The following is a 20,876-nucleotide window of genomic DNA, read 5'->3' as shown; positions in this document are numbered from 1 at the left end:
GCCGACTCCCCTCAGTTAAGCAGTGGGGAGCCGGATGTCAATCAGCATGATGTCAGCAGTGACATCCTGTCAATAAAACAATGCAGAATAGAAGCTGCTACTCTGTCAATGTGACATCAGTGGAAGCCTCTGAATCCCTGGTAGGAGTGGTCTGTGACCACTCTGTGCTTGCAGAGATCAGCACAACCTGTCTGTTAGTTCTTAGGCCCATAGTAAAAAAAAAAAAAAGGATTGTCCTGGATAGCCCCTTTACAGTTTAAAAATGCATTGGCTGATCCTTATTTTATCCATTGTATGATGAGCCTCATCTTACCTTCTATTCCATTTGCATAATAAAGTCTAATTCATTTTTCTACTCAACAGGTGGCAATACAATTATTTTGGATACAGAGATGATGCTTGGAAAGAAGCATTGGATCTTCTGGCTGTGGTGGAGAATCTGTTGGTATTTTGTGTCACCTGTGCTCTTAGCAGTAAGTGTTAGGTCTTATTCAGATGTCAGTAGTTTTTCTCTTATCTAAAAATGGCCCGTTTTATCAGTGTTTGTGATCAAAATTTTATCAGAGTTTTTCAGTTGTTACCGTAAGAGTTTTATCAGTTTTTCTTGTCTCAAAAAATGGAGGTTTCTTAACCCCTTACCTACAATTGACGTAATATTCCGTCCATGTGACCATGGACCTAATTACCATGGACGGAATATTACGTCATCGTGATCAGCGGCGCCCACGTGGTGAGCGCCGCTGATCGCGGCCGAGTGTCAGCTAATTATCATAGCTGACACCCGGCACAATGTGTCAGGGGCGGTCACGGACCGCCCCCGACATGTTAACCCCTTGCACACCGTGATCAAACGCGATCGCGGTGTACCGGGGGTTAAAGGGAAGCATCGGCAGGGAGGGGGCTCCCTCCGTGCTTCCCTGAGCCCCCCACGGCAGCGCAATGTGCAGCGCTGCTGCGGGGGGCTCTTTCCCTACAGGCCCCCGGATCCAAGATGGCGACGGGGGCCTGCAGGGAGCTGACTTCCTCACTGCCTGCAAAGCGCAGGCATGAGGAAGTCTGCAGCAGTGCCTGTGACAGATCGCTGATCTGTCTCAGTGATCTGTGATGTGATGTGATGTATTGCTGTAACCGTACTGACCCGAAGAATAAAAACACGTTATCAATTTTACCGCGGAACGGTGTAAACGCACCCCCCAAAAGAAATTCATGAAAAGCTGGTTTTTGTTCATTCTGCGTCCCAAAAATCGGAATAAAAAGCGATCAAAAAATGTCATGTGCCCGAAAATGGTACCAATAAAAACGTCAACTCGTCCCGCAAAAAATAAGACCTCACATGACTCGGTGGGTCAAAATACGGAAAAATTATAGCTCTCAATATGTGGTGATGCAAAAACTATTTTTACAATAAAAAGCGTCTTTTAGCGTGCGACAGCTGCCAAACATAAAAACCGCCATAAATAGTAAATCAAACCCCCCGTTATCACCCCCTTAGTTAGGGAAAAATAATAAAACTAAAAGAAAATGTATTTATTTCCATTTTCCCGCTAGGGTTAGGGTTAGGGTAGGGCTAGGGTTAGGGATAGGGTTAGGGCTAGGGCTAGGGTTAGGGCTAGGGTTAGGGTTAGGGCTAGGGTTAGGGCTAGGGTTAGGGGTGTGTTGAGGTTAGGGTTGGAGTTATAATTGGGGGTTTCCACTGTTTGGGCACATCAGGTGCTCTCCAAAGGCAACATGGCGTCTGATCTCAATTCCAGCCAATTCTGCGTTGAAAAAGTCAAATGGTGCTCCTTCCCTTCCAAGCTCTGCCATGTGCCCAAACAGTGTTTTACCCCCACATGTAGGGTATCAGCCTACTCAGGACAAATTACAAAACAACTTTTGAGGTCCAATTTCTCCTGTTACCCTTAGGAAAATAAAAAATTGGGGGCAAAAATATAATTTTGCGGAAAAAAATGTTTTTTTTTATTTTCACGCCCAGGCGTTATAAACTTCTGTGAAGCACTTGGGGGTTCAAAGTGCTCTCCACACATCTAGATAAGCTCCGTGGGGGGTCTAGTTTCCAAAATGGGGTCACTTGTGGGGAGTTTCAATAGTTTAGGTACATCAGGGGCTCTCCAAACGCACATGACACCCGCAGACCAATCCATCAAAGTCTGCATTCCAAAACGTCACTACTTCCCTTCCGAGCCCCGACGTGTGCCCATACAGTAGTTTTCTCCCACATATGAGGTATCAGCGTACTCAGGACAAATTGGACAACAACTTTTGGGGTCCAATTTCTCCTGTTACCCTTGGGAAAATAAAAAAATGGGGACTAAAAGATCATGTTTGTGGAAAAAATACGATTTTTTTATTTTCACGCCCGGACGTTATAAACTTCAGTGAAGCACTGGGGGGTTCAAATTGCTCACCACACATCTAGATAAGTTTCTTGGGGGGTCTAGTTTCCAAAATGGTGTCATTTGTGGGGGGTTTCTACTGTTTTGGTACATCAGGGGCTTTCCTAACGCGACATGGTGTCCGATCTCAATTCCAGCCAAAAACGTCAAATGGCGCTGCTTCCCTTCCGAGCTCTGCCATATGCCCAAATAGTGGTTTACATCCACATGTGGGGTATCAGCGTACTCAGGATAAATTGCACAATATCTTTTAGGGTCCTGTTACTTTTGGAAAAATAAGAATTGAGGGTGAAAAGATCATTTTTGTGGAAAAAATATGATTTTTTAATTGTACCGCTGTACGTTATAAACTTCTGTGAAGCCCTTGTGGGTTCAAAGTTCTCACCACATATCTACATAAGTTCCTTGGGGGGTCTAGTTTCCAAAATGGGGTCACTTGGGGAGGTTTCCACTGTTTAGGTACATCAGGGGCTCGCCAAACGTGACATGGCGTCCGATCTGAATTCCAGCCAATTTTGCATTGAAAAAGTCAAACGGCGCTACTTCCATTCTGAGCTCTGCCATGCGCCGAAACAGTGGTTCCCCCCCACATATCAGGTATCAGCGTACTCAGGACAAATTGCACAATAACTTTTGCAGTCCAATTTCTCCTGTTACCCTTGGTAAAATAAAGAAAATTGAACCTGAAGTATTTTTTTTGTGAAAAAAAGTTAAATGTTCATTTTTTTTTTAATATTCAAAAAATTCCTGTGACGCACCTAAAGGGTTAATAAACTTCTTGAATGTGGTTTTAAGCACCTTAAGGGGTGCAGTTTTTAGAATGGTGTCACTTTTGGGTATTTTCTATCATATAGACCCCTCAAAGTGGCTTCAAATGTGAAGTGGTCCCTAAAAATAAAATGGTGTTGCAAAAATGAGAAATCACTGGTCAAATTTTAACCCTTATAACTTCCTAACAAAAAAAAATTTTGGTTCCAAAATTGTGCTGATGTAAAGTAAACATGTGGGAAATGTTATGTATTAAGTTTTTTGTGTGCCGTATCGCTGTGATTTAAGGGCATAAAAATTCAAAGTTGGAAAATTGCGAAATTTTCAAAATTTTTGCCAAATTTCCATTTTTTTCACAAATAAACGCAAGTTATTTGAATGCAATTTTACCACTAACATGAAGTACAATATGTCACGAGAAAACAATGTCAGAATCACCGGGATCCATGAAAGCGTTCCAGAGTTATGACCTCATAAAGGTACAGTGGTCAGAATTGTAAAAATTGGCCCGGTAGTTAACGTGCAAACCACCCTTGGTAGTGAAGGGGTTAATGGGAATCTGTCACCCATTTTTAGTGATATCATGTAAAGATATCACCCAATTGTGCGTCCCATAAGGATTCTATTAGGATTTTTTATTCCCCCTGACCCTGCACCTTTGAGGCATAAATACCTTTTTTATCTTGTTGGGGATGTATGCAAATCGCCGCGGTCCAGTCCGATGGGCGTGGCTTAGTCGCCTTCTTTCCCCTCCCTCTTCGGCTTGCTGCACGTAATCTTCACTGTGAATATCACAGATAACGTTGGTTTCTGCTCTTGCGCATTGTAAAGGCATCCGGCGCCTGCGCAGTATGCTTTGCACAACATGGGAGAAGCATATAATCGCTAGTGCGCATGCGCCGGTATTTTCCAGCGCGGTCTATGCCCCGGAAGTCTTCACTTGCAGGACACACTTCCTAATAGAATCCTTATGGGACACACAATTGGGTGATATCTTTACATGATATCACTAAATATGGGTGACAGATTCCCTCTTCTATCAATCAGTCTGTGAAAATAAGGCGTCCTAGAGCTGTCCAACTTTTTCACAGACCCATAGACTTGCACTGATGAATTTGCTTTGTGATCAATATCGGACTAGTCTCTGTGATTTTATGTGGACTGTACAAACACAAGGGCATATGAACAGCCCCATAAAATTACAAAAGGTGTGAATTCTATCCATGAAAAACACAGACAGAACTCGTATGTGAAAAACTGACATTTGAAAGAGCTTTTTGTGGCCTTTCACAAAGAGAGATTAACGCATAAAGAGCAAAAGTTCGAGCTAAGGTTTCCAACTATTGTCTAGAATGAAGGTTCCACCATCAGCTCTGTCATTAATTGAATCTTTTATGATGGCTTAAAAATTATCATCTTATATCCAAAAACTGACCGTTTTTCAGGAAAAACTTGTGTGAAACCTGCCATAACCAGACCGAAACCTTTCTGTTTTATTATGTAGTCTCAGTTAATGGTTTGCATTTTGAATTCAGATCTAAATGAGTGAGACTATTATGAAATGCTCATAGGCAGCTTATTTGCTACAGACGTTCCTTACAGATATATCTTCCTCCTTTTCTAGGCGATTTTGATTTGGTCATTGGTAACATTCCAGAACCCTGAATATAATGGTGTTGCTTATCCTAAATGGGGAGTAATCCTGGGATTCCTCATGGTGGTTTTCTGCCTTATATGGATTCCAATTGTAGCGTGTGCCAAGGTCATCCAAGCTGAAGGAAATCTTTTCCAGGTTAGTATATCGTAGAGGTGTTTAGGCAGATGTTGATTTTTGTTTTTGTTATGCATCAGCTATACAGGTGTTTTTTTTTTTAATTATTTTAGGTTATAATAACATCAAATTATTCAAGTAACTTCCTCTGAAGGCAACACCTCGGCTTTTATTCCATGACTTGATGTGTTCCTAGTTAGTATCCCCAATCTCCAGTATCCCCATTCCAAATTTCCTCAATATTTTATTTATTATTAACCCCTTCATTCCACAGCCCATTTTCATTTTTGCGTTTCTGTTTTTCGATCCCCTGCTTCCCAGAGCCATACCTTTTTTTATTTTTCCATCAATATGGCCATGTGATGGCTTGTTTTTTGCGGAACAAGTTGTACTTTTGATCAACACCATTGGTTTTACCATGTCGTGTACTCGAAAATGGGAAAAAAACTCCAAGTGCGTTGAAATTGCAAAAAAAAGTGAAATTCCATAGCTGTTTTGTAGAAAAGGATTTCCAGTTTGTCAAGGAGCGCTTCCGGCTGATTCATTAATTACTCTGAATATTTAAAGGAATAACCAGTTTATTATTAGACATAAAAACACAATGCGTTTCGGCTATACATAAAATTAGCCTTCATCAGGTAAAATCATATATATCTTTAAAAGACACATTTATATAGGGGAAAAAAAATAATCTAATAAAAAAAAAACATTTTCTATGTGGTTTTTTCTTTTTTTTTTTCCCTTTTTTCCCTTTTCCTCCCTCTTCCTTTCTTTTCCTTCTCCTTTTTCCGTTCTTTTCTCCCTTCTCTTCTCATTATACATATACTTCTTCCATGTTTAAAATTAATAAAATTATTAAGGTTATTTATCCATATTAAAGAATTTGTATATATCTCTGATGAGTCAAAACTATTTTTCCAACCCGTAGATAATTTCATTCTATTAGTTTCATCACTAGGGACCATCAGATTAACTAGTATCTGTCGGGACTAGAACACATGCATTCATATTCCCTGTATCTTTATCGCACTTACATATTTACTCTACAGAGCCACCCACATGTATGGTCTCTGGGTGCTTAAAATCAAAAAGATTCTTTGATATATTCACTACTGGTTTCTTGTTGGTTCACTTTGAATCCCCCTTAAGAATGTGATCATATGCCATTTCTGATGAGATGTTTCCTCTAGCATATAATAATGATTTGTGTGGAACACAAATATCCCCGGCTAGAAATCAATGGCTAAAAACCCTATTGAAAGAAACTAAGCACCCAGAGACCATACATGTGGGTGGCTCTGTAGAGTAACTATGTAAGGCCGGGGTCACACTAACTGACGCAAAATACGGTCCATAGTTTACAGGCGTAATACGGATGAATGACCCCTAAATAGTGCTCCGTAAGTCATCCGTAAGCAAGGTGTGGTCGCGTATTTTGCACATGTAAGCATCCGTATGTAATCCGTATGGCATCCGTATGGCGAGATTTTCTCGCCGCCTTGCAAAATGGACATATAATGGAGCTCTATGACAGGGTTTCTAACAGAAACGAAAAAATAGATATAGACACATAGAATGCATATATATACTGTATATATATATATATATATATATATATATATATATATATATATATATATATATATATATATATATACACACATACATGTCATTGTGACAAACATATATATATTTATATTTCACAGAGTTCTTCATAGCAGAATAGCCGCTAATTAAATTGCCGGCTTCTATCAAATCATTCCCCAACCCGACATGAAATGACACATGGTTTACATTCAGTAAAGCATTTCATTTCATGTTTTTTTATATATGTCCCTGACTAATAATTAGATGAGGGCTTGTGTGCAAAATTTGGGAGTTGTAGTTGTTATTTTAAGGGGTTAATTCGTTGTTAAAAAAAAGTGTGGGCTTCCCATTGCCCTGTAGCGGTGGCGAATGGGTTAATCTAAAAAAGGGTTAATGTCACCTTACAATCGAATGGTGACATTAACCCTTTGTTAGATTAACCCATTAGCCACCGCTACAGGGCAATGGGAAGCCCACACATTTTTTAACAACGAATTAACCCCTTAAAATAACAACGACAACTCCCAAATATTGCACACAAACCCTCATCTAATTATTAGTCAGGGACATATATAAAAAACATGAAATGAAATGCTTTACTCAATGTAAACCATGTGTCATTTCATGTCGGATTGGGGAATTATTTGATAGAAGCCGGCAATTTAACTAGCGGCTATTCTGCTATGAAGAACTCTGTGAAATATAAATATATATATATATATATATGTTTGTCACAATTACATGTATGTATATATATTGTAAGGATTCGGACTCGCTTAGGTGCGGCGGGAGTCAAACATGAGGCACGTTCCTTTAAAATTTCACATGGTTTATTACTCCATAAACCAGAGACAGCACATAAACAGTCCTTAGCTGGGCTGTGTTCCCTCAGGTCCTGTGCACACAGGTCAGGGCAATGTCCAGAGCAGCGCTCTATCTGCAGCCGCAGACACAGGAAGGCTTCTCCTTCCTTGGAACACAGACCACTCTCTGTAGTGTCGCACCTGGACACATGGAAGTCTGTCCACACTCTGCCAGACTTCCTCACAGTCTCTCTCACATGTGCCAAACACCTTAATTACATAGCCCTGTAACCACACCCATAGGTGAGGTATGGATCACATGAGCTGGTCACATGGTCAGGACTTCACCACATGTCCTGAACATACACATATCTTCAGGCAAAACGGAGTACATTCCGCACCCAGTGCACTAAATGACATCTTTAGTGCTCATGTACACTATAGGCAAAATACTCCGGGTTGCATCGCAGGGAGCATCCCTCCATGTGACATATCTCCCATTAACCACGCGATCACCTGTCACACCACATATCCCCCTCCTCTGCCTAAAGCCGTGGGGCTTGGCACTTTCTATTACTTGACCAGAGATCCTTCTCGGTCGTCTCTGCCAGTCAAATCGTCTATCAAAGTCAGGCCCTGCTAGTGAACTCTTCAGTAGGCGTCCCTTATCCGACTCTGTCTTGTTCTTTGATAAAGATGGGCCCACGTCAGACCACCCGCATCCCCGGCGGTCAGTATGGTGTTGCGACTCCCTTGCCCCCATACCTCTTGTCTGGACTGACTCTTTGTCACCACGTCTTCTACAGGGTCTCCTGCCTAGGTCACTCAGCTCTGAGCTAACTGAGGCATCACTACTTCCTCTTCCATCAGGCCACCTACTGTCCTCTCTCTGCTGGCCATTTCTCCTAAGGTCTATAAGGTCCCGAGAGCAGCCCTTCCATTTATCTCTATGTACTCTCTTATCTCCATCTTTAGGACTTCCAGTCTTAAGTGAACCTCTTTGCCTTTCTATACCGCGAGTTGAAGGAGGCGGCCATCTTCTTTCCATTTCCTCCAGCTCTCTACTGATCTGCTTCCTCTCAAGTCTTAGCTGCTCTACTTCTTTCAGGTATGACACGCGATACTCCAGGAGCATCCGGATATTCCCAAGGCTCTCCATGGACCCGACAACGAGGAATGGAACCATCCCATCTTCACCCTTGTCCTGGGTTTCGTCATTAGCCGGAATCCTCACTCTCATCACGCCAGACCTGTTCACCATGTCCTGCATCACTTTCCCAAACCTTCCGATGACTTTCCTCACCAGACCTCCGGGCACTTGAATGATGTCTTCTGCAATGCCCTGCTGACTTTGAACTTTCCTCGCACACTCTAGACATCGAGCGGCTTCTTTTTTTCCCAACAGTATCATCTGCCTTGTGCGGAGGCATTGTAGATGCATATCCCTCAGGATAGTAACCCGCTTCCTTGTGACTTCCTTAGATGACAGTATGACCAGCTGCTTCGTCTCTGGTGCCCAGATCACACTACATGCTTCTATAGCCTTCCTAAAGGCCTCATGCACACCTTCCTCAGCACAGGCTTCCTGCATGTCTTCTGGTACATCAATTACAACCTTGAAGGTCGTGGACTTGCTCTCACCCTGAACAGATGGCTCTGGGTTCCCTACGGACACTTCCCTCAAGATATCTGTCACGATTGGATGACTGTCTTGTGCAGCCCTTGGCTCACCATCTTCCTGAGATTTACAGTCTTCAGGACCCTTTTCCAAGATGGGCTTTGGCAGTTCTGCCTTGCTATCAGGCGGGCACGACTGCTGTACGTCTTCGCCCATCCACTTCTCCCGTAGACCTTTTCCTACTCCACTGAGTTCTTGCAGAACTTTATCTCGCTCCTCTGCCAGGTAGCGACGCTCATCCTCTCTCCTGAGAATCTCCTGTTGATACTTCTCTTGGGCCTCTCTGAGCACCTCCATATCTTCCAACAGGGTCTTGTTCATGGTTTTACACGCTGACAGGTGACCTCTGAGCTCAGAGACTTCCTTCTCCAGCTCATCCACTCTGTGCTCAGTCACTTGTCTCAGTGCTTTGCCTGCCAAGAGCTCGGACTCTAGGTGGTGCAACCGCTCCACCTGCGCGGAGTTGGCGACTTCCAGACTCGCCACCTTCAGACACTCCCTCGCCAGCTGCTGACACATCTCTTCGCGCCCTTGCTCCAAGTCTCGTAGGTGCGCTTCTACCTGGTGCAAACTGTCATTACACTGGATTCGTGCTACTGTCTGACAAACACTGTCTTCAGCCCTAGTGGTTGCTACTGGCAATAACATATTACAGTCACGCCTGGTACCTGTGTCACACCCCACCGCATGGGAAATGTTCATGTTGCTCTCTGTTCGGGTGTCAGGTCCACTCTTTTTAATTACCACACCACTATCAGTCTCTCTCTGGTACCCGTCAGGTGACATCATGTTCGTAAGTGGGGCCGACGCACTGTTCTCTCCGGTCATGTTTAACTTAGGCCTGTCAACTTTAGGAGGCGGACTTTTCACACCATTACCTCCCATACACATTATATCAACAGACACTTCTCCTTTTGTCCACCAGTCCCACAGGGCTTCTAAGTCCCGCCCTATTACCATAGTATACTGTAAGTCTGGGTCTACTGTCACTACATGGTACGTGGAACTCTCAGTCGTGTCAATGTAGAGGTATGCTGTCAAAAGTTCTTTATCGTCCCCACCAAAGCCATTCACTCTCGTCACCATCCCAGGCGACACAGAACGTCCAGGAGTGGTTTTTAGCACAGATACCGGACTCCCAGGGTCTAACAATCCCATCACCCGTTCTCCATCCAGCCAGAAGGGGCACTGTAGTGTTGGTTCACTGACCGAGCTACTCACAGTCGTCTCATCTCCCAGCCCACCATCCGTCATGTCACGAGACGTCAGGTCCGTAAGTTGGGCAGATGTCCTTCTCCTTCCGGTCAGTTCTACCTCTGACCTGTCTACGTCAGGAGCCGTCACTATCTTAGTGTCCGCTGGCCCCACAGTCGAAGCATCTCCATCGTCCGACCAAACGTCATCAAACAAAACAAAGTCCCGGCCCCTCTCCCAGGCATAGACTAAGTCCCGTGGTATCCCTCCCCCTTGGCACTCACCACCTTTGGTCCCCTCAAACACTACTCTGTCTACTGCATAGTTCACCGTGACCCCGTGTTTACAGCGAACCCTGACGTTTTTCTCGGACAGAGAGAAAGTGAGAGGAGTTCCTGTCAGAGTCACCTGATTCTCTGATTCCAGCCGACCAAAGGCTCCTTCCCGGTGCAGCATCACTGTACACATCTGTGGCCCGTCATTACTACCTGGAAAGGATATTCCACATTCTGGAAAAGACCTGCACATACACTGCGGTACTCCAGACGTACCTACTGAGTCACCCAGTGCTGTCACTTCTTCAAACTTGGCCCCTTTCTGGACCACCACCCCGCTTTGGGTTGCCGCCCCCTCCCGGGACTCCACCCCATTTTGGGTTACCACCCCAATTTGGGCCACCGCCCCCTTTGGGGACTCCACCCCTTTACGGGCTACCACCCCGATTTGGGCCACCGCCCCCTTTTGGGACTCCACCCCTTTACGGGCTACCTCCCCGATTTGGGCCAACGCCCCCTTTTGGGACTCCACCCCTTTACGGGATTTCCCCATGTCTGTCCTGCAGAACCTCTTAGGCCACAGTTCACACAGTACAGTTTATGCCTTTTTCTGGTACTGGCCCTTTAAGCACGACACCACACCAATTCCTTCTGGCACTGCCCCAGCTCCTGCCGTCGCTCACAAGCAGCTGCTGGTGTCTCTGCAGCTCCTGCTGCGTCGTCTTCGTGGACCCGCCGATCCACCGGAAGCCACTTGTCACCCTCAAAGATAAAAAAACCACAAAAGCGCGCCCATAGGGCCTTACCAGTGCAGGTATAATGGGTATAAGGACATAATACAGGGTACTCACCCTTAATAGTTGTGTAAAGCCACAACTACTGTATCCGCTTAGTCATATGCCATAAAGCTGCAGCAGGATGGTGTAGACAGACAGCGTCTGCTACCAATGCTCAAATAGGAGATCCCAAAAAGAAAAAACATCAGGTCCCCGCGCTGCGAGACCTTCGTGAGCGTACTGAGCCACAGCAAGCACTTTCAGGATTTTTTTTTTTTTGCAGAGAAGCGAGGAAAAGGGAAAAAAAAAACACAAGCACAGTCTCTCACTGACTCTGGTCGGTGCAACACGGATTCCTGTCCGTTACCTGCTGGTGTCAGCCACACAGGTTCTCGGGTACCTCTTCTCCTCATAGGCATCCCACAAATCTCCATACAGTCATTTCCTCTGACCTCGGTCAGTATTACTCACGATTTTCCATACCGTCTGTGCTCCTGGGAATCGCTGCCCGCAGTCTGTCACCAATTGTAAGGATTCGACTCGCTTAGGTGCGGCGGGAGTCAAACATGAGGCACGTTCCTTTAAAATTTCACAGGGTTTATTACTCCATAAACCAGAGACAGCACATAAACAGTCCTTAGCTGGGCTGTGTTCCCTCAGGTCCTGTGCACACAGGTCAGGGCAATGTCCAGAGCAGCGCTCTATCTGCAGCCGCAGACACAGGAAGGCTTCTCCTTCCTTGGAACACAGACCACTCTCTGTAGTGTCGCACCTGGACACAGGGAAGTCTGTCCACACTCTGCCAGACTTCCTCACAGTCTCTCTCACATGTGCCAAACACCTTAATTACATAGCCCTGTAACCACACCCATAGGTGAGGTATGGATCACATGAGCTGGTCACATGGTCAGGACTTCACCACATGTCCTGAACATACACATATCTTCAGGCAAAACGGAGTACATTCCGCACCCAGTGCACTAAATGACATCTTTAGTGCTCATGTACACTATAGGCAAAATACTCCGGGTTGCATCGCAGGGAGCATCCCTCCATGTGACATATCTCCCATTAACCACGCGATCACCTGTCACACCACAATATATATATGTATTCTATGTGTATATATCTATTCTTTCTTTCTTTATAAAACCTGTCAGTGTGAGTTTACTGTATCGCGCACTGAATTGCCGGCTTTTCTAAAAGACACCGGGTGCGTATTTCTCGCAAGTCACATGTGTGGTCCGTGTGTAATCCATATTTTTTGTGCACCCATAGACTTGCATTGGCGTATTACGGGCGTAGTACGCTGACAATCGCAGCATGCTGCGATTGGCACGGACCGTAGAATACGCCTGAGAAATATACGGCTGTTGGGAGCAAACCCATAGAGAATAATTTGTCCGTGTCTAATGCGTGCTTTTAACGCCTCTCACTCGTCCGTATTCCTCGCCAGTGTGACCCCGGCCTAAGTGCGATAAAGATATAGGGAATATGAATGCATGAGTTCTAGTGTTCTAGTCCCGACAGATAATAGTTAATCTGATGGTCCCTAGTGATGAAACTAATAAAATGAAATTATCTACGGGTTGGAAAATTAGTTTTGACTCATCAGAGATATATACAAATTCTTTAATATGGATGCTAAGCGATAAATAACCTTATTAATTTTATACATGGAAGAAGTATATGTATAATGAGAAGAGAAGGGAGAAAGATAGGAAAAAGGAGAAGGAAAGGGAAGGAAGAGGGAGGATGAGGGAGGAAAAGGGAAAAAAGGGAAAAAAGAAAAAGAAAAAACCACATTGAAAATGTTTTTTTTTTGTTAGATTCCAAGCAAAATAGATTCCACCTACAACTAGCCTCCCAACAATTTGGGGAGGTGTGCATGTGTTTTTAATCGATGATAATTGATTGAAGGTTGGAACCTTTTTTTTTTTCCCCGATATAAATGTGTCTTTTAAAGATATATATGATTTTACCTGATGAAGGCTAATTTTATGTATACCCGAAACGCGTTGTGTTTTTATGTCTAATAATAAACTGGATATTCCTTTAAATATTCGGAGTAATTAATGAATCAGCTGGAAGCGCTCCTTGACAAACTGGAAATCCTTTTCTGCATTCTCTGACGAATCTCCTACAAGGTAGTTCGTTCCACCTGTTTTGAGCTGCAGGCCAGCAGATCCACACGATTACTCCAGTACCCAAACACAAGATTATGCGCTGAGCAACAAGACACCAAAAAGGTGAGAAGAATTTTTTATTTCTATCTGACATAACTAAAACTCTGCACTTAGATCTGCACCCCTCTTCTTTTTCTGGATATTCCTTGAGATACTCAGAGTAATTAATGAATCAGCCGGAAGCGCTCCTTGACAAACTGGAAATCTTTCTCTGCACAACTGTTTTGTGGGGTTTTTTTACCATGTTCACCAAATTCAAAAACTGAACAGCCATTATGTTTCTCCAGGTCATTGCAAGTTTGTAGACACCAAACATATACAGTGGGGCAAAAAAGTATTTAGTCAGTCAGCAATAGTGCAAGTTCCACCACTTAAAAAGATGAGAGGCATCTGTAATTTACATCATAGGTAGACCTCAACTATGGGAGACAAACTGAGAAAAAAAAATCCAGAAAATCACATTGTCTGTTTTTTTTTCATTTTATTTGCATATTATGGTGGAAAATAAGTATTTGGTCAGAAACAAAATTTCATCTCAATACTTTGTGATATATCCTTTGTTGGCAATGACAGAGGTCAAACGTTTTCTGTAAGTCTTCACAAGGTTGCCACACACTGTTGTTGGTATGTTGGCCCATTCCTCCATGCAGATCTCCTCTAGAGCAGTGATGTTTTTGGCTTTTCGCTTGGCAACACGGACTTTCAACTCCCTCCAAAGGTTTTCTATAGGGTTGAGATCTGGAGACTGGCTAGGTCACTCCAGGACCTTGAAATGCTTCTTACGAAGCCACTCCTTCATTGCCCTGGCGGTGTGCTTTGGATCATTGTCATGTTGAAAGACCCAGCCACGTTTAATCATCAATGCCCTTGCTGATGGAAGGAGGTTTGCACTCAAAATCTCACGATACATGGCCCCATTCATTCTTTCATGTACCCGGATCAGTCATCCTGGCCCCTTTGCAGAGAAACAGCCCCAAAGCATGATGTTTCCACCACCATGCTTTACAGTAGGTATGGTGTTTGATGGATGCAACTCAGTATTCTTTTTCCTCCAAACACGACAAGTTGTGTTTCTACCAAACAGTTCCAGTTTGGTTTCATCAGACCATAGGACATTCTCCCAAAACTCCTCTGGATCATCCAAATGCTCTCTAGAAAACTTCAGATGGGCCCGGACATGTACAGACTTAAGCAGTGGGACACGTCTGGCACTGCAGGATCTGAGTCCATGGTGGCGTAGTGTGTTACTTATGGTAGGCCTTGTTACATTGGTCCCAGCTCTCTGTAGTTCATTCACTAGGTCCCCCCGCGTGGTTCTGGGATTTTTGCTCACCGTTCTTGTGATCATTCTGACCCCACGGGGTGGGATTTTGCGTGGAGCACCAGATCGAGGGAGATTATCAGTGGTCTTGTATGTCTTCCATTTTCTAATTATTGCTCCCACAGTTGATTTCTTCACTCCAAGCTGGTTGGCTATTGCAGATTCAGTCTTCCCAGCCTGGTGCAGGGCTACAATTTTGTTTCTGGTGTCCTTTGACAGCTCTTTGGTCTTCACCATAGTGGAGTTTGGAGTCAGACTGTTTGAGGGTGTGCACAGGTGTCTTTTTATACTGATAACAAGTTTAAACAGGTGCAATTACTACAGGTAATGAGTGGAGGAAAGAGGAGACTCTTAAAGAAGAAGTTACAGGTCTGTCAGAGCCAGAAATCTTGATTGCTTGTTTCTGACCAAATACTTATTTTCCACCATAATATGCAAATAAAATGAAAAAAAAACAGACAATGTGATTTTCTGGATTTTTTTTTCTCAGTTTGTCTCCCATAGTTGAGGTCTACCTATGATGTAAATTACAGAAGCCTCTCATCTTTTTAAGTGGTGGAACTTGCACTATTGCTGACTGACTAAATACTTTTTTGCCCCACTGTATAGGTTCTTGTTTAAGTGGTGAAAAAAAAAATCCAAAGTTTGTTAAAAATAAAAATTAGCGTAATTTTCCGATACCCGTAGCATCTTCATTTTTCGTAATTTGGGGCTGGGTGAGGGCTTATTTTTTGTGAACTGAGCTGGCATTTTATTGATACCATTTTGGTGTAGATACGATCCTTTTATCGCCTGTTATTGAATTTTAATGCAAAGTTGCGGTGACCAAAAAACATAATTGCGGCGTTTTTACTTTTTTTTCGCTATGCCGTTTACAGATCAGATTAATTCTTTTTATATCTTGATAGATCGGGCAATTCTGAAAGCAGTGATACTAAATATGTGTATTTTTTATTGTTTTATTTTGAATGGGGCAAAAGGGGGGGTGATTTGAACTTTTCTATTTTTTTGTAATATTTTTAAAAACATTTTTTTTTACTTTTCACTTGTTCCACTAGCCTTCATGGGAGACTAGAAGCTGGTGTCTTCTGATTGCCTCTGCTACACACAGGCGATGATCAGATGGCGACGCTCATAGCAATTCGACTATGACAACCACAGGGATCGTCTGCAGACCCCGCGTTGTCATGCCAAAAATTTGATGACCCGCGGTCATGTGACACAGGCGGGATCAGTGACGCACTTCTGGCGCAATCAAATTAAATGCCGCTGTCAGAGATTGACAGCGGCATTTAACAGGTTAAAAGCTGTGGATGGATCGTGAATCCACCTGCCGCTGTTAGGGGCACATTACAAGCTGTTCAAAACAGCTGACATGAGCCGAGAAAGATGTGGGCTCAGCGCCGGAGCCCACATCAAAGGGAATAACATGACATGCACCATGTACGAAGTGTGATAACATGCAAAGTGTGGGAGAGCAAATGCCCCATCGACTAGTCAAACGCCAAATTAGCATAAGAAAAATGGTACTTATACATTCTTTTTTCAACATGGATTTAAGTGACTAACATTATACAGGGCTGGTTTATCAGGCAATTTAGTGATACATATAAGAGGGGCTCAAGAGAGGCCTGGATGTCTTCCTGGAGCGTAACAATATTGTATATTACAGTTATTAGATTCTTTAGAAGGAAATAGATCTGGGGATTTATTCTGACAGAATATAGGCTGAACTGGATGGACAAAAGTATTTTTTCGGCCTTGCTAAATATGTTACTATGAAAGCTGCTTGATTGGAGGGCATGGGGGACCTGACAGGATCCCTTTAAAAAGGTACTTCCCAGGTCAAAAGTGCTCTTTTTCTGATATTTTATTTCTACTGCTCTCCAGAGTGTTCAATTTTTTTTAACCTGCCATACTGAACCAGAGATATTCAGTGCTAATTTTTACAGTCTTAAACAACAGAACATGGTTCTCGGCTAACAGGGTAAAAATGTAGATGTGCCTTTTTTTAAAACCATAAAAGACCATGAAAAGGCTCTGTAAAGACCATAAAAGACCATGGAATGTCTCTGGAAACAAATGTGGATCAAATACAAAATGGAATATTTTTGGGATCAGCGGGAATAAAATAAGAGCAAAAACTGGCCAATTTTTACCTGCTAGTATGTTTTATTTAAATGGTCCCTGTACTTCCAGAAAATGAATCTCATTTGATAGATAACGTGGTAAAGAGAAAACAGAAAATCACTATTTAAAAACTGTGTATCCTTACCCTCGAAAAAGCACTGCAAAGTGCTGGCCACTATGCGTCTCCCTTCTGTCTAACATGATGTCCACTGCCTGTTGTCAAGTGTAATCCACCTCTAAGAGCAGAGACACTGAGAAAGATTACAGGAAGTGGGAGCAAGTTGGTGTCTCTCTGATTCTGTCTATAGACAGGATGATGTGATAGGTGGGTTTTCAGTTCAGGACAGGTAAGCCATTGTACAATGGCAGGGGAAAAACATGCTGGTGAGGCAAAAAAATGTTCTAGCCCATAAATTACTGGCAAAATGCTAATGAAAAGGAGCCACCCACAGTAAAGTAATGGATGACAAATTACACAGCAAGAGAATAGTTTATGGACATATAAGATTCGCATAAGCAACAAAGACAGTTTTAACACCCTAAAAATGACTTGCAAGAGAAATAAAAGAGTAATTGGTAGCGATCAGAGGATCTCATGAGATTCAAATTCACCGAATTGCATAGATTTTACAGGGAAATTCGATTCATAGGGAATTTACTCTGTGTAAATTGAATGCCCCTTATTATACTCTTTGGTCTGGAGAATCCCCAGAACATAATAAAGTAAGATTTAGAAAAAGAAAATAAATAATTAATACTAACCCCCACGGCTCAGTGCTTACTCTACCCTATACAATCCTTACTCAACCCCGCTGCTCATTCTTTCCCATGCGGTTCTTGGCACCTCTGGCACAATGAAACCTAGTTGCACACTCTTAAGCTGGGACTTCTGGACCCAGTGATGACAGGAAGTCCAAGCTTAGTGTGAAGATGCAGTGCAGAGTAAGAAGAGGTACTGAGGACCATATGGGGGAGAATGAGCAGTGGACTTGACCAGAGAAGAGAGCGGTGAGGTGAATATTTTTTTTTTGCTATTGCTATTTTGCTGAATTCATGCAGCCTCAGATACAAAAAAAATATGCATTCTAAGACAATAAGGACTTTTGTAAAATTCAAGAAGACTATTTCAGATAACACTCCTTTGGGAAGTTTTTGAACTGGTTTTCCACTTCCTGGGGTGTTTTCTGGAGTCGTTTTGAAACCATTTTGAGGTGTTTTTGGAAGTGGTTTTTCCTGAAGCGTTTTTGTGCATCTTTTTTTCCATCAGATATTTTTCAAAACCTCTATAGGAAAAGCAAAAATCTACAAAAAATTCCAATTTTAACAGCAAAATGGATTTCCCATAAAAATGAAGAAAAAATTTTTATTTGGTTTTGAAGCTATTTTTGAGGAAGATTTTGTGCGCACACTTAGGGTATGTGCACTCAAGATCTTTTCCAGGCGGATTCTGCGAGTAACAAGTTCATTTTTCAGGCAGCTTTATTTAGAAGCTGTTGGCTCTACATATATTAAAAGTACAGAGAAGAGATGCCAGCAGCCGAGCCGCCGTAAATACCTACAAGGCAGTCGGCACTGATAGACATAGACAGATGAGGACCCCTATACAAAAACAGTATATGGGCCCTTTGTAGTCCAATTATTCATCATAGTGCACAAATCTAAATGTTTTGGAGGTCAAAATGGGCCCTCTTACCTCTTGAGCCCCTGTGCGACAGGACAGATTGCACCAATGTGGTTTTTCCACCCCTGGCCACCGGCAAACTTTAAACAACTTTGCCTAAATCTTGGTGGCCACCTGAAAAAAAAAGATCATGTGCACAAGCCTAAGAAGTGTAATGAGAAGATGTTTTAAACGAGATCTAGATAATAACCAAACACGTTTATTGTCTCTTTTCTTATAGCGGATTGCAAGTTGTTGTAGACCAACTGCAAACTGGGGTCCTGCATTACCAAAAAATCGTAATGAGAGGTACCAGCATATGAAGGATGAAAGGGTGCAAAATGAAGACAAGGAGATGGAAATTTCACACATACAAGTGACTGAGAGATATACCCCAAGAACAGATGAACCTGATAAGCCAGAAGACAAAGGCATGGAGATTCCAGACATTACAGCATTTGATAACCCATCATATCAGAGTGACTGACTTAATCTTTGTATCTGTAATAAATGTTTTTTTAAATAATTGGAATCGCCATTATTTCTAACAAGAAGCCAGGTGAACGCTCTTCACGATGACCACCATTAATCACGGTTTCTGTGCTGTTTTAACTCTTTTTCCATAGAATTTTCCTACTGATTTTAGAGGCTACAATAGGTCTGCCCATGGCCATGTGGGAGTAAAGTTGGCCCCTTTGGCTCCTGGGCCCAATAGCAACATTAATACCTGACACTATGCCAGTTATGCCATTGTTCTCAATGGATGTAAAAGTTTTCGTAAAAATGTTGAAGAACATTAGGACAAATTGAGGAAATTGGTAATAAAATACGAAGGTTTTTTGGGAGCTCAATATTGATGAGCTGTAAATCATGTACCGAGGGTGTTCAAGATGCAGCGGAGTCACAGACGAGAAAATAACTAATTTCCACACAGCCCACTGTCAGTAACTATTTTACTTGGAAACGAAGACAACACATTAAACAAATGTCCTGTCCTGGGCTCTGTCCTGGGCCCTGTATTGTTCAACATCTTTATCAACGATTTAGATGAAGGAATTGAGGGTAAACTGATTAAATTTGCTGATGACACAAAGCTAGGAGGGATAGCTAATACTAGAGAAGAGAGAGAGAGGATTCAAAAAGATTTAAATAAACTGGAGAAGTGGGCAGCAACTAACAGAATGGTTTTTAACAGGGAGAAATGCAAAGTACTACATCTGGGCAATAAAAATGGAAAAAGCATATATAGAATGGGAGGAATATGGCTAAGTGACAGCACATGTGAAAAAGACTTGGGTATACTAATAGATCACAGACTGAATATGAGTCAACAGTGTGATGCAGCAGCAAAAAAGGCAAATGCAATTCTAGGATGTATTAACAGAAGCATACAGTCTAGATCACGTGAAGTCATTATTTCCCTCTACTCCTCTTTGGTCAGACCTCATCTGGAATATTGTGTCCAGTTTTGGGCACCACATTTTAAAAAAGACATCAACAAACTGGAGCAAGTTCAGAAAAGAGCGACCAGAATGCTGACCGGTCTGCAAACCCTGTCTTATGAGGAAAGGTTGCAGGATTTGGGAATGTTTAGTTTGCAAAAGAGAAGACTGAGAGGAGACTTAATAGCTGTCTACAAATATCTAAAGGGCTGTCACATTGTAGAAGGATCAACTTTATTCTCATTTGCACAAGGAAAGACTAGAAGCAATGGGATGAAACTGAATGGGAGGAGACACAGATTAGATATTAGAAAAAACTTTTTGACAGTTAGAGTGATCAATGAGTGGAACAGGCTGCCACGAGAAGTGGTGAGTTCTCCTTCAATGGAAGTCTTCAAACAGAGGCTGGACAGACATCTGACTGGGATGATTTAGCGAATCCTGCTTTGAGCAGGGGGTTGGACCAGATGGCCCAGGAGGTCCCATCCAACTCTACGATTCTATGATTCTATGATTCTATGATTCTATGATTCTATGAAATATTTTGTAGAAGGCTATATCCACTGTACTGGACAGCTCGGCACCCAAGAGAACTGTTTCTGTTATGTACTCTATGGGAATTTACCTGTTGGTGTGCGCGTCTGAACCGGCCCCCATTACCTTATTACACTCTGAGAGCAAACTGGTTGAATTAAGTGAGTGTAAAGCATGGGCTTGCCTACGGTCTAGCCCAGTGGTTCATAATCTTAAGAATATATATTTCTATTCCTAAAATAGTAATTACACCGCGCTATACTGGGAAAGACAAGGGTCAATATTAGACTACTCTCTGGTTTTGTGCCATTAGCAAGCCACCGTCCTTTCCCAGTGTGACGTCACGCTACACCCT

General features: G+C 42.8%; 1 protein-coding gene across 2 annotated transcripts in view; it reads left to right on the top strand.

The window, feature by feature from the left end:
- LOC141048085 (sodium- and chloride-dependent neutral and basic amino acid transporter B(0+)-like) overlaps nt 1-19,071 on the top strand; it is a 47,861-nt gene extending 28,790 nt beyond the window's left edge. Inside the window, exons 12-14 of one of the 2 annotated variants that reach the window (XM_073543467.1) lie at nt 364-473; nt 4,789-4,956; nt 18,787-19,071. In XM_073543467.1, coding sequence (XP_073399568.1) covers nt 364-473; nt 4,789-4,956; nt 18,787-19,032 — 524 coding nt within the window. In that variant the 3' untranslated portion in view covers nt 19,033-19,071. Of the gene's footprint in view, nt 1-363; nt 474-4,788; nt 4,957-8,433; nt 8,722-18,786 lie in introns of those variants that run through there. The other variant, XM_073543468.1, reaches the window with a different exon arrangement.
- Nucleotides 19,072-20,876: the final 1,805 nt, after the last annotated feature.

This window comes from Dendrobates tinctorius, unplaced genomic scaffold (assembly GCF_039654945.1).
Source record: "Dendrobates tinctorius isolate UK_male_01 unplaced genomic scaffold, ASM3965494v1 ptg000133l, whole genome shotgun sequence".
Lineage (NCBI taxonomy): Eukaryota > Metazoa > Chordata > Amphibia > Anura > Dendrobatidae > Dendrobates > Dendrobates tinctorius.
This window is presented reverse-complemented; position numbering and strand designations above follow the sequence as displayed.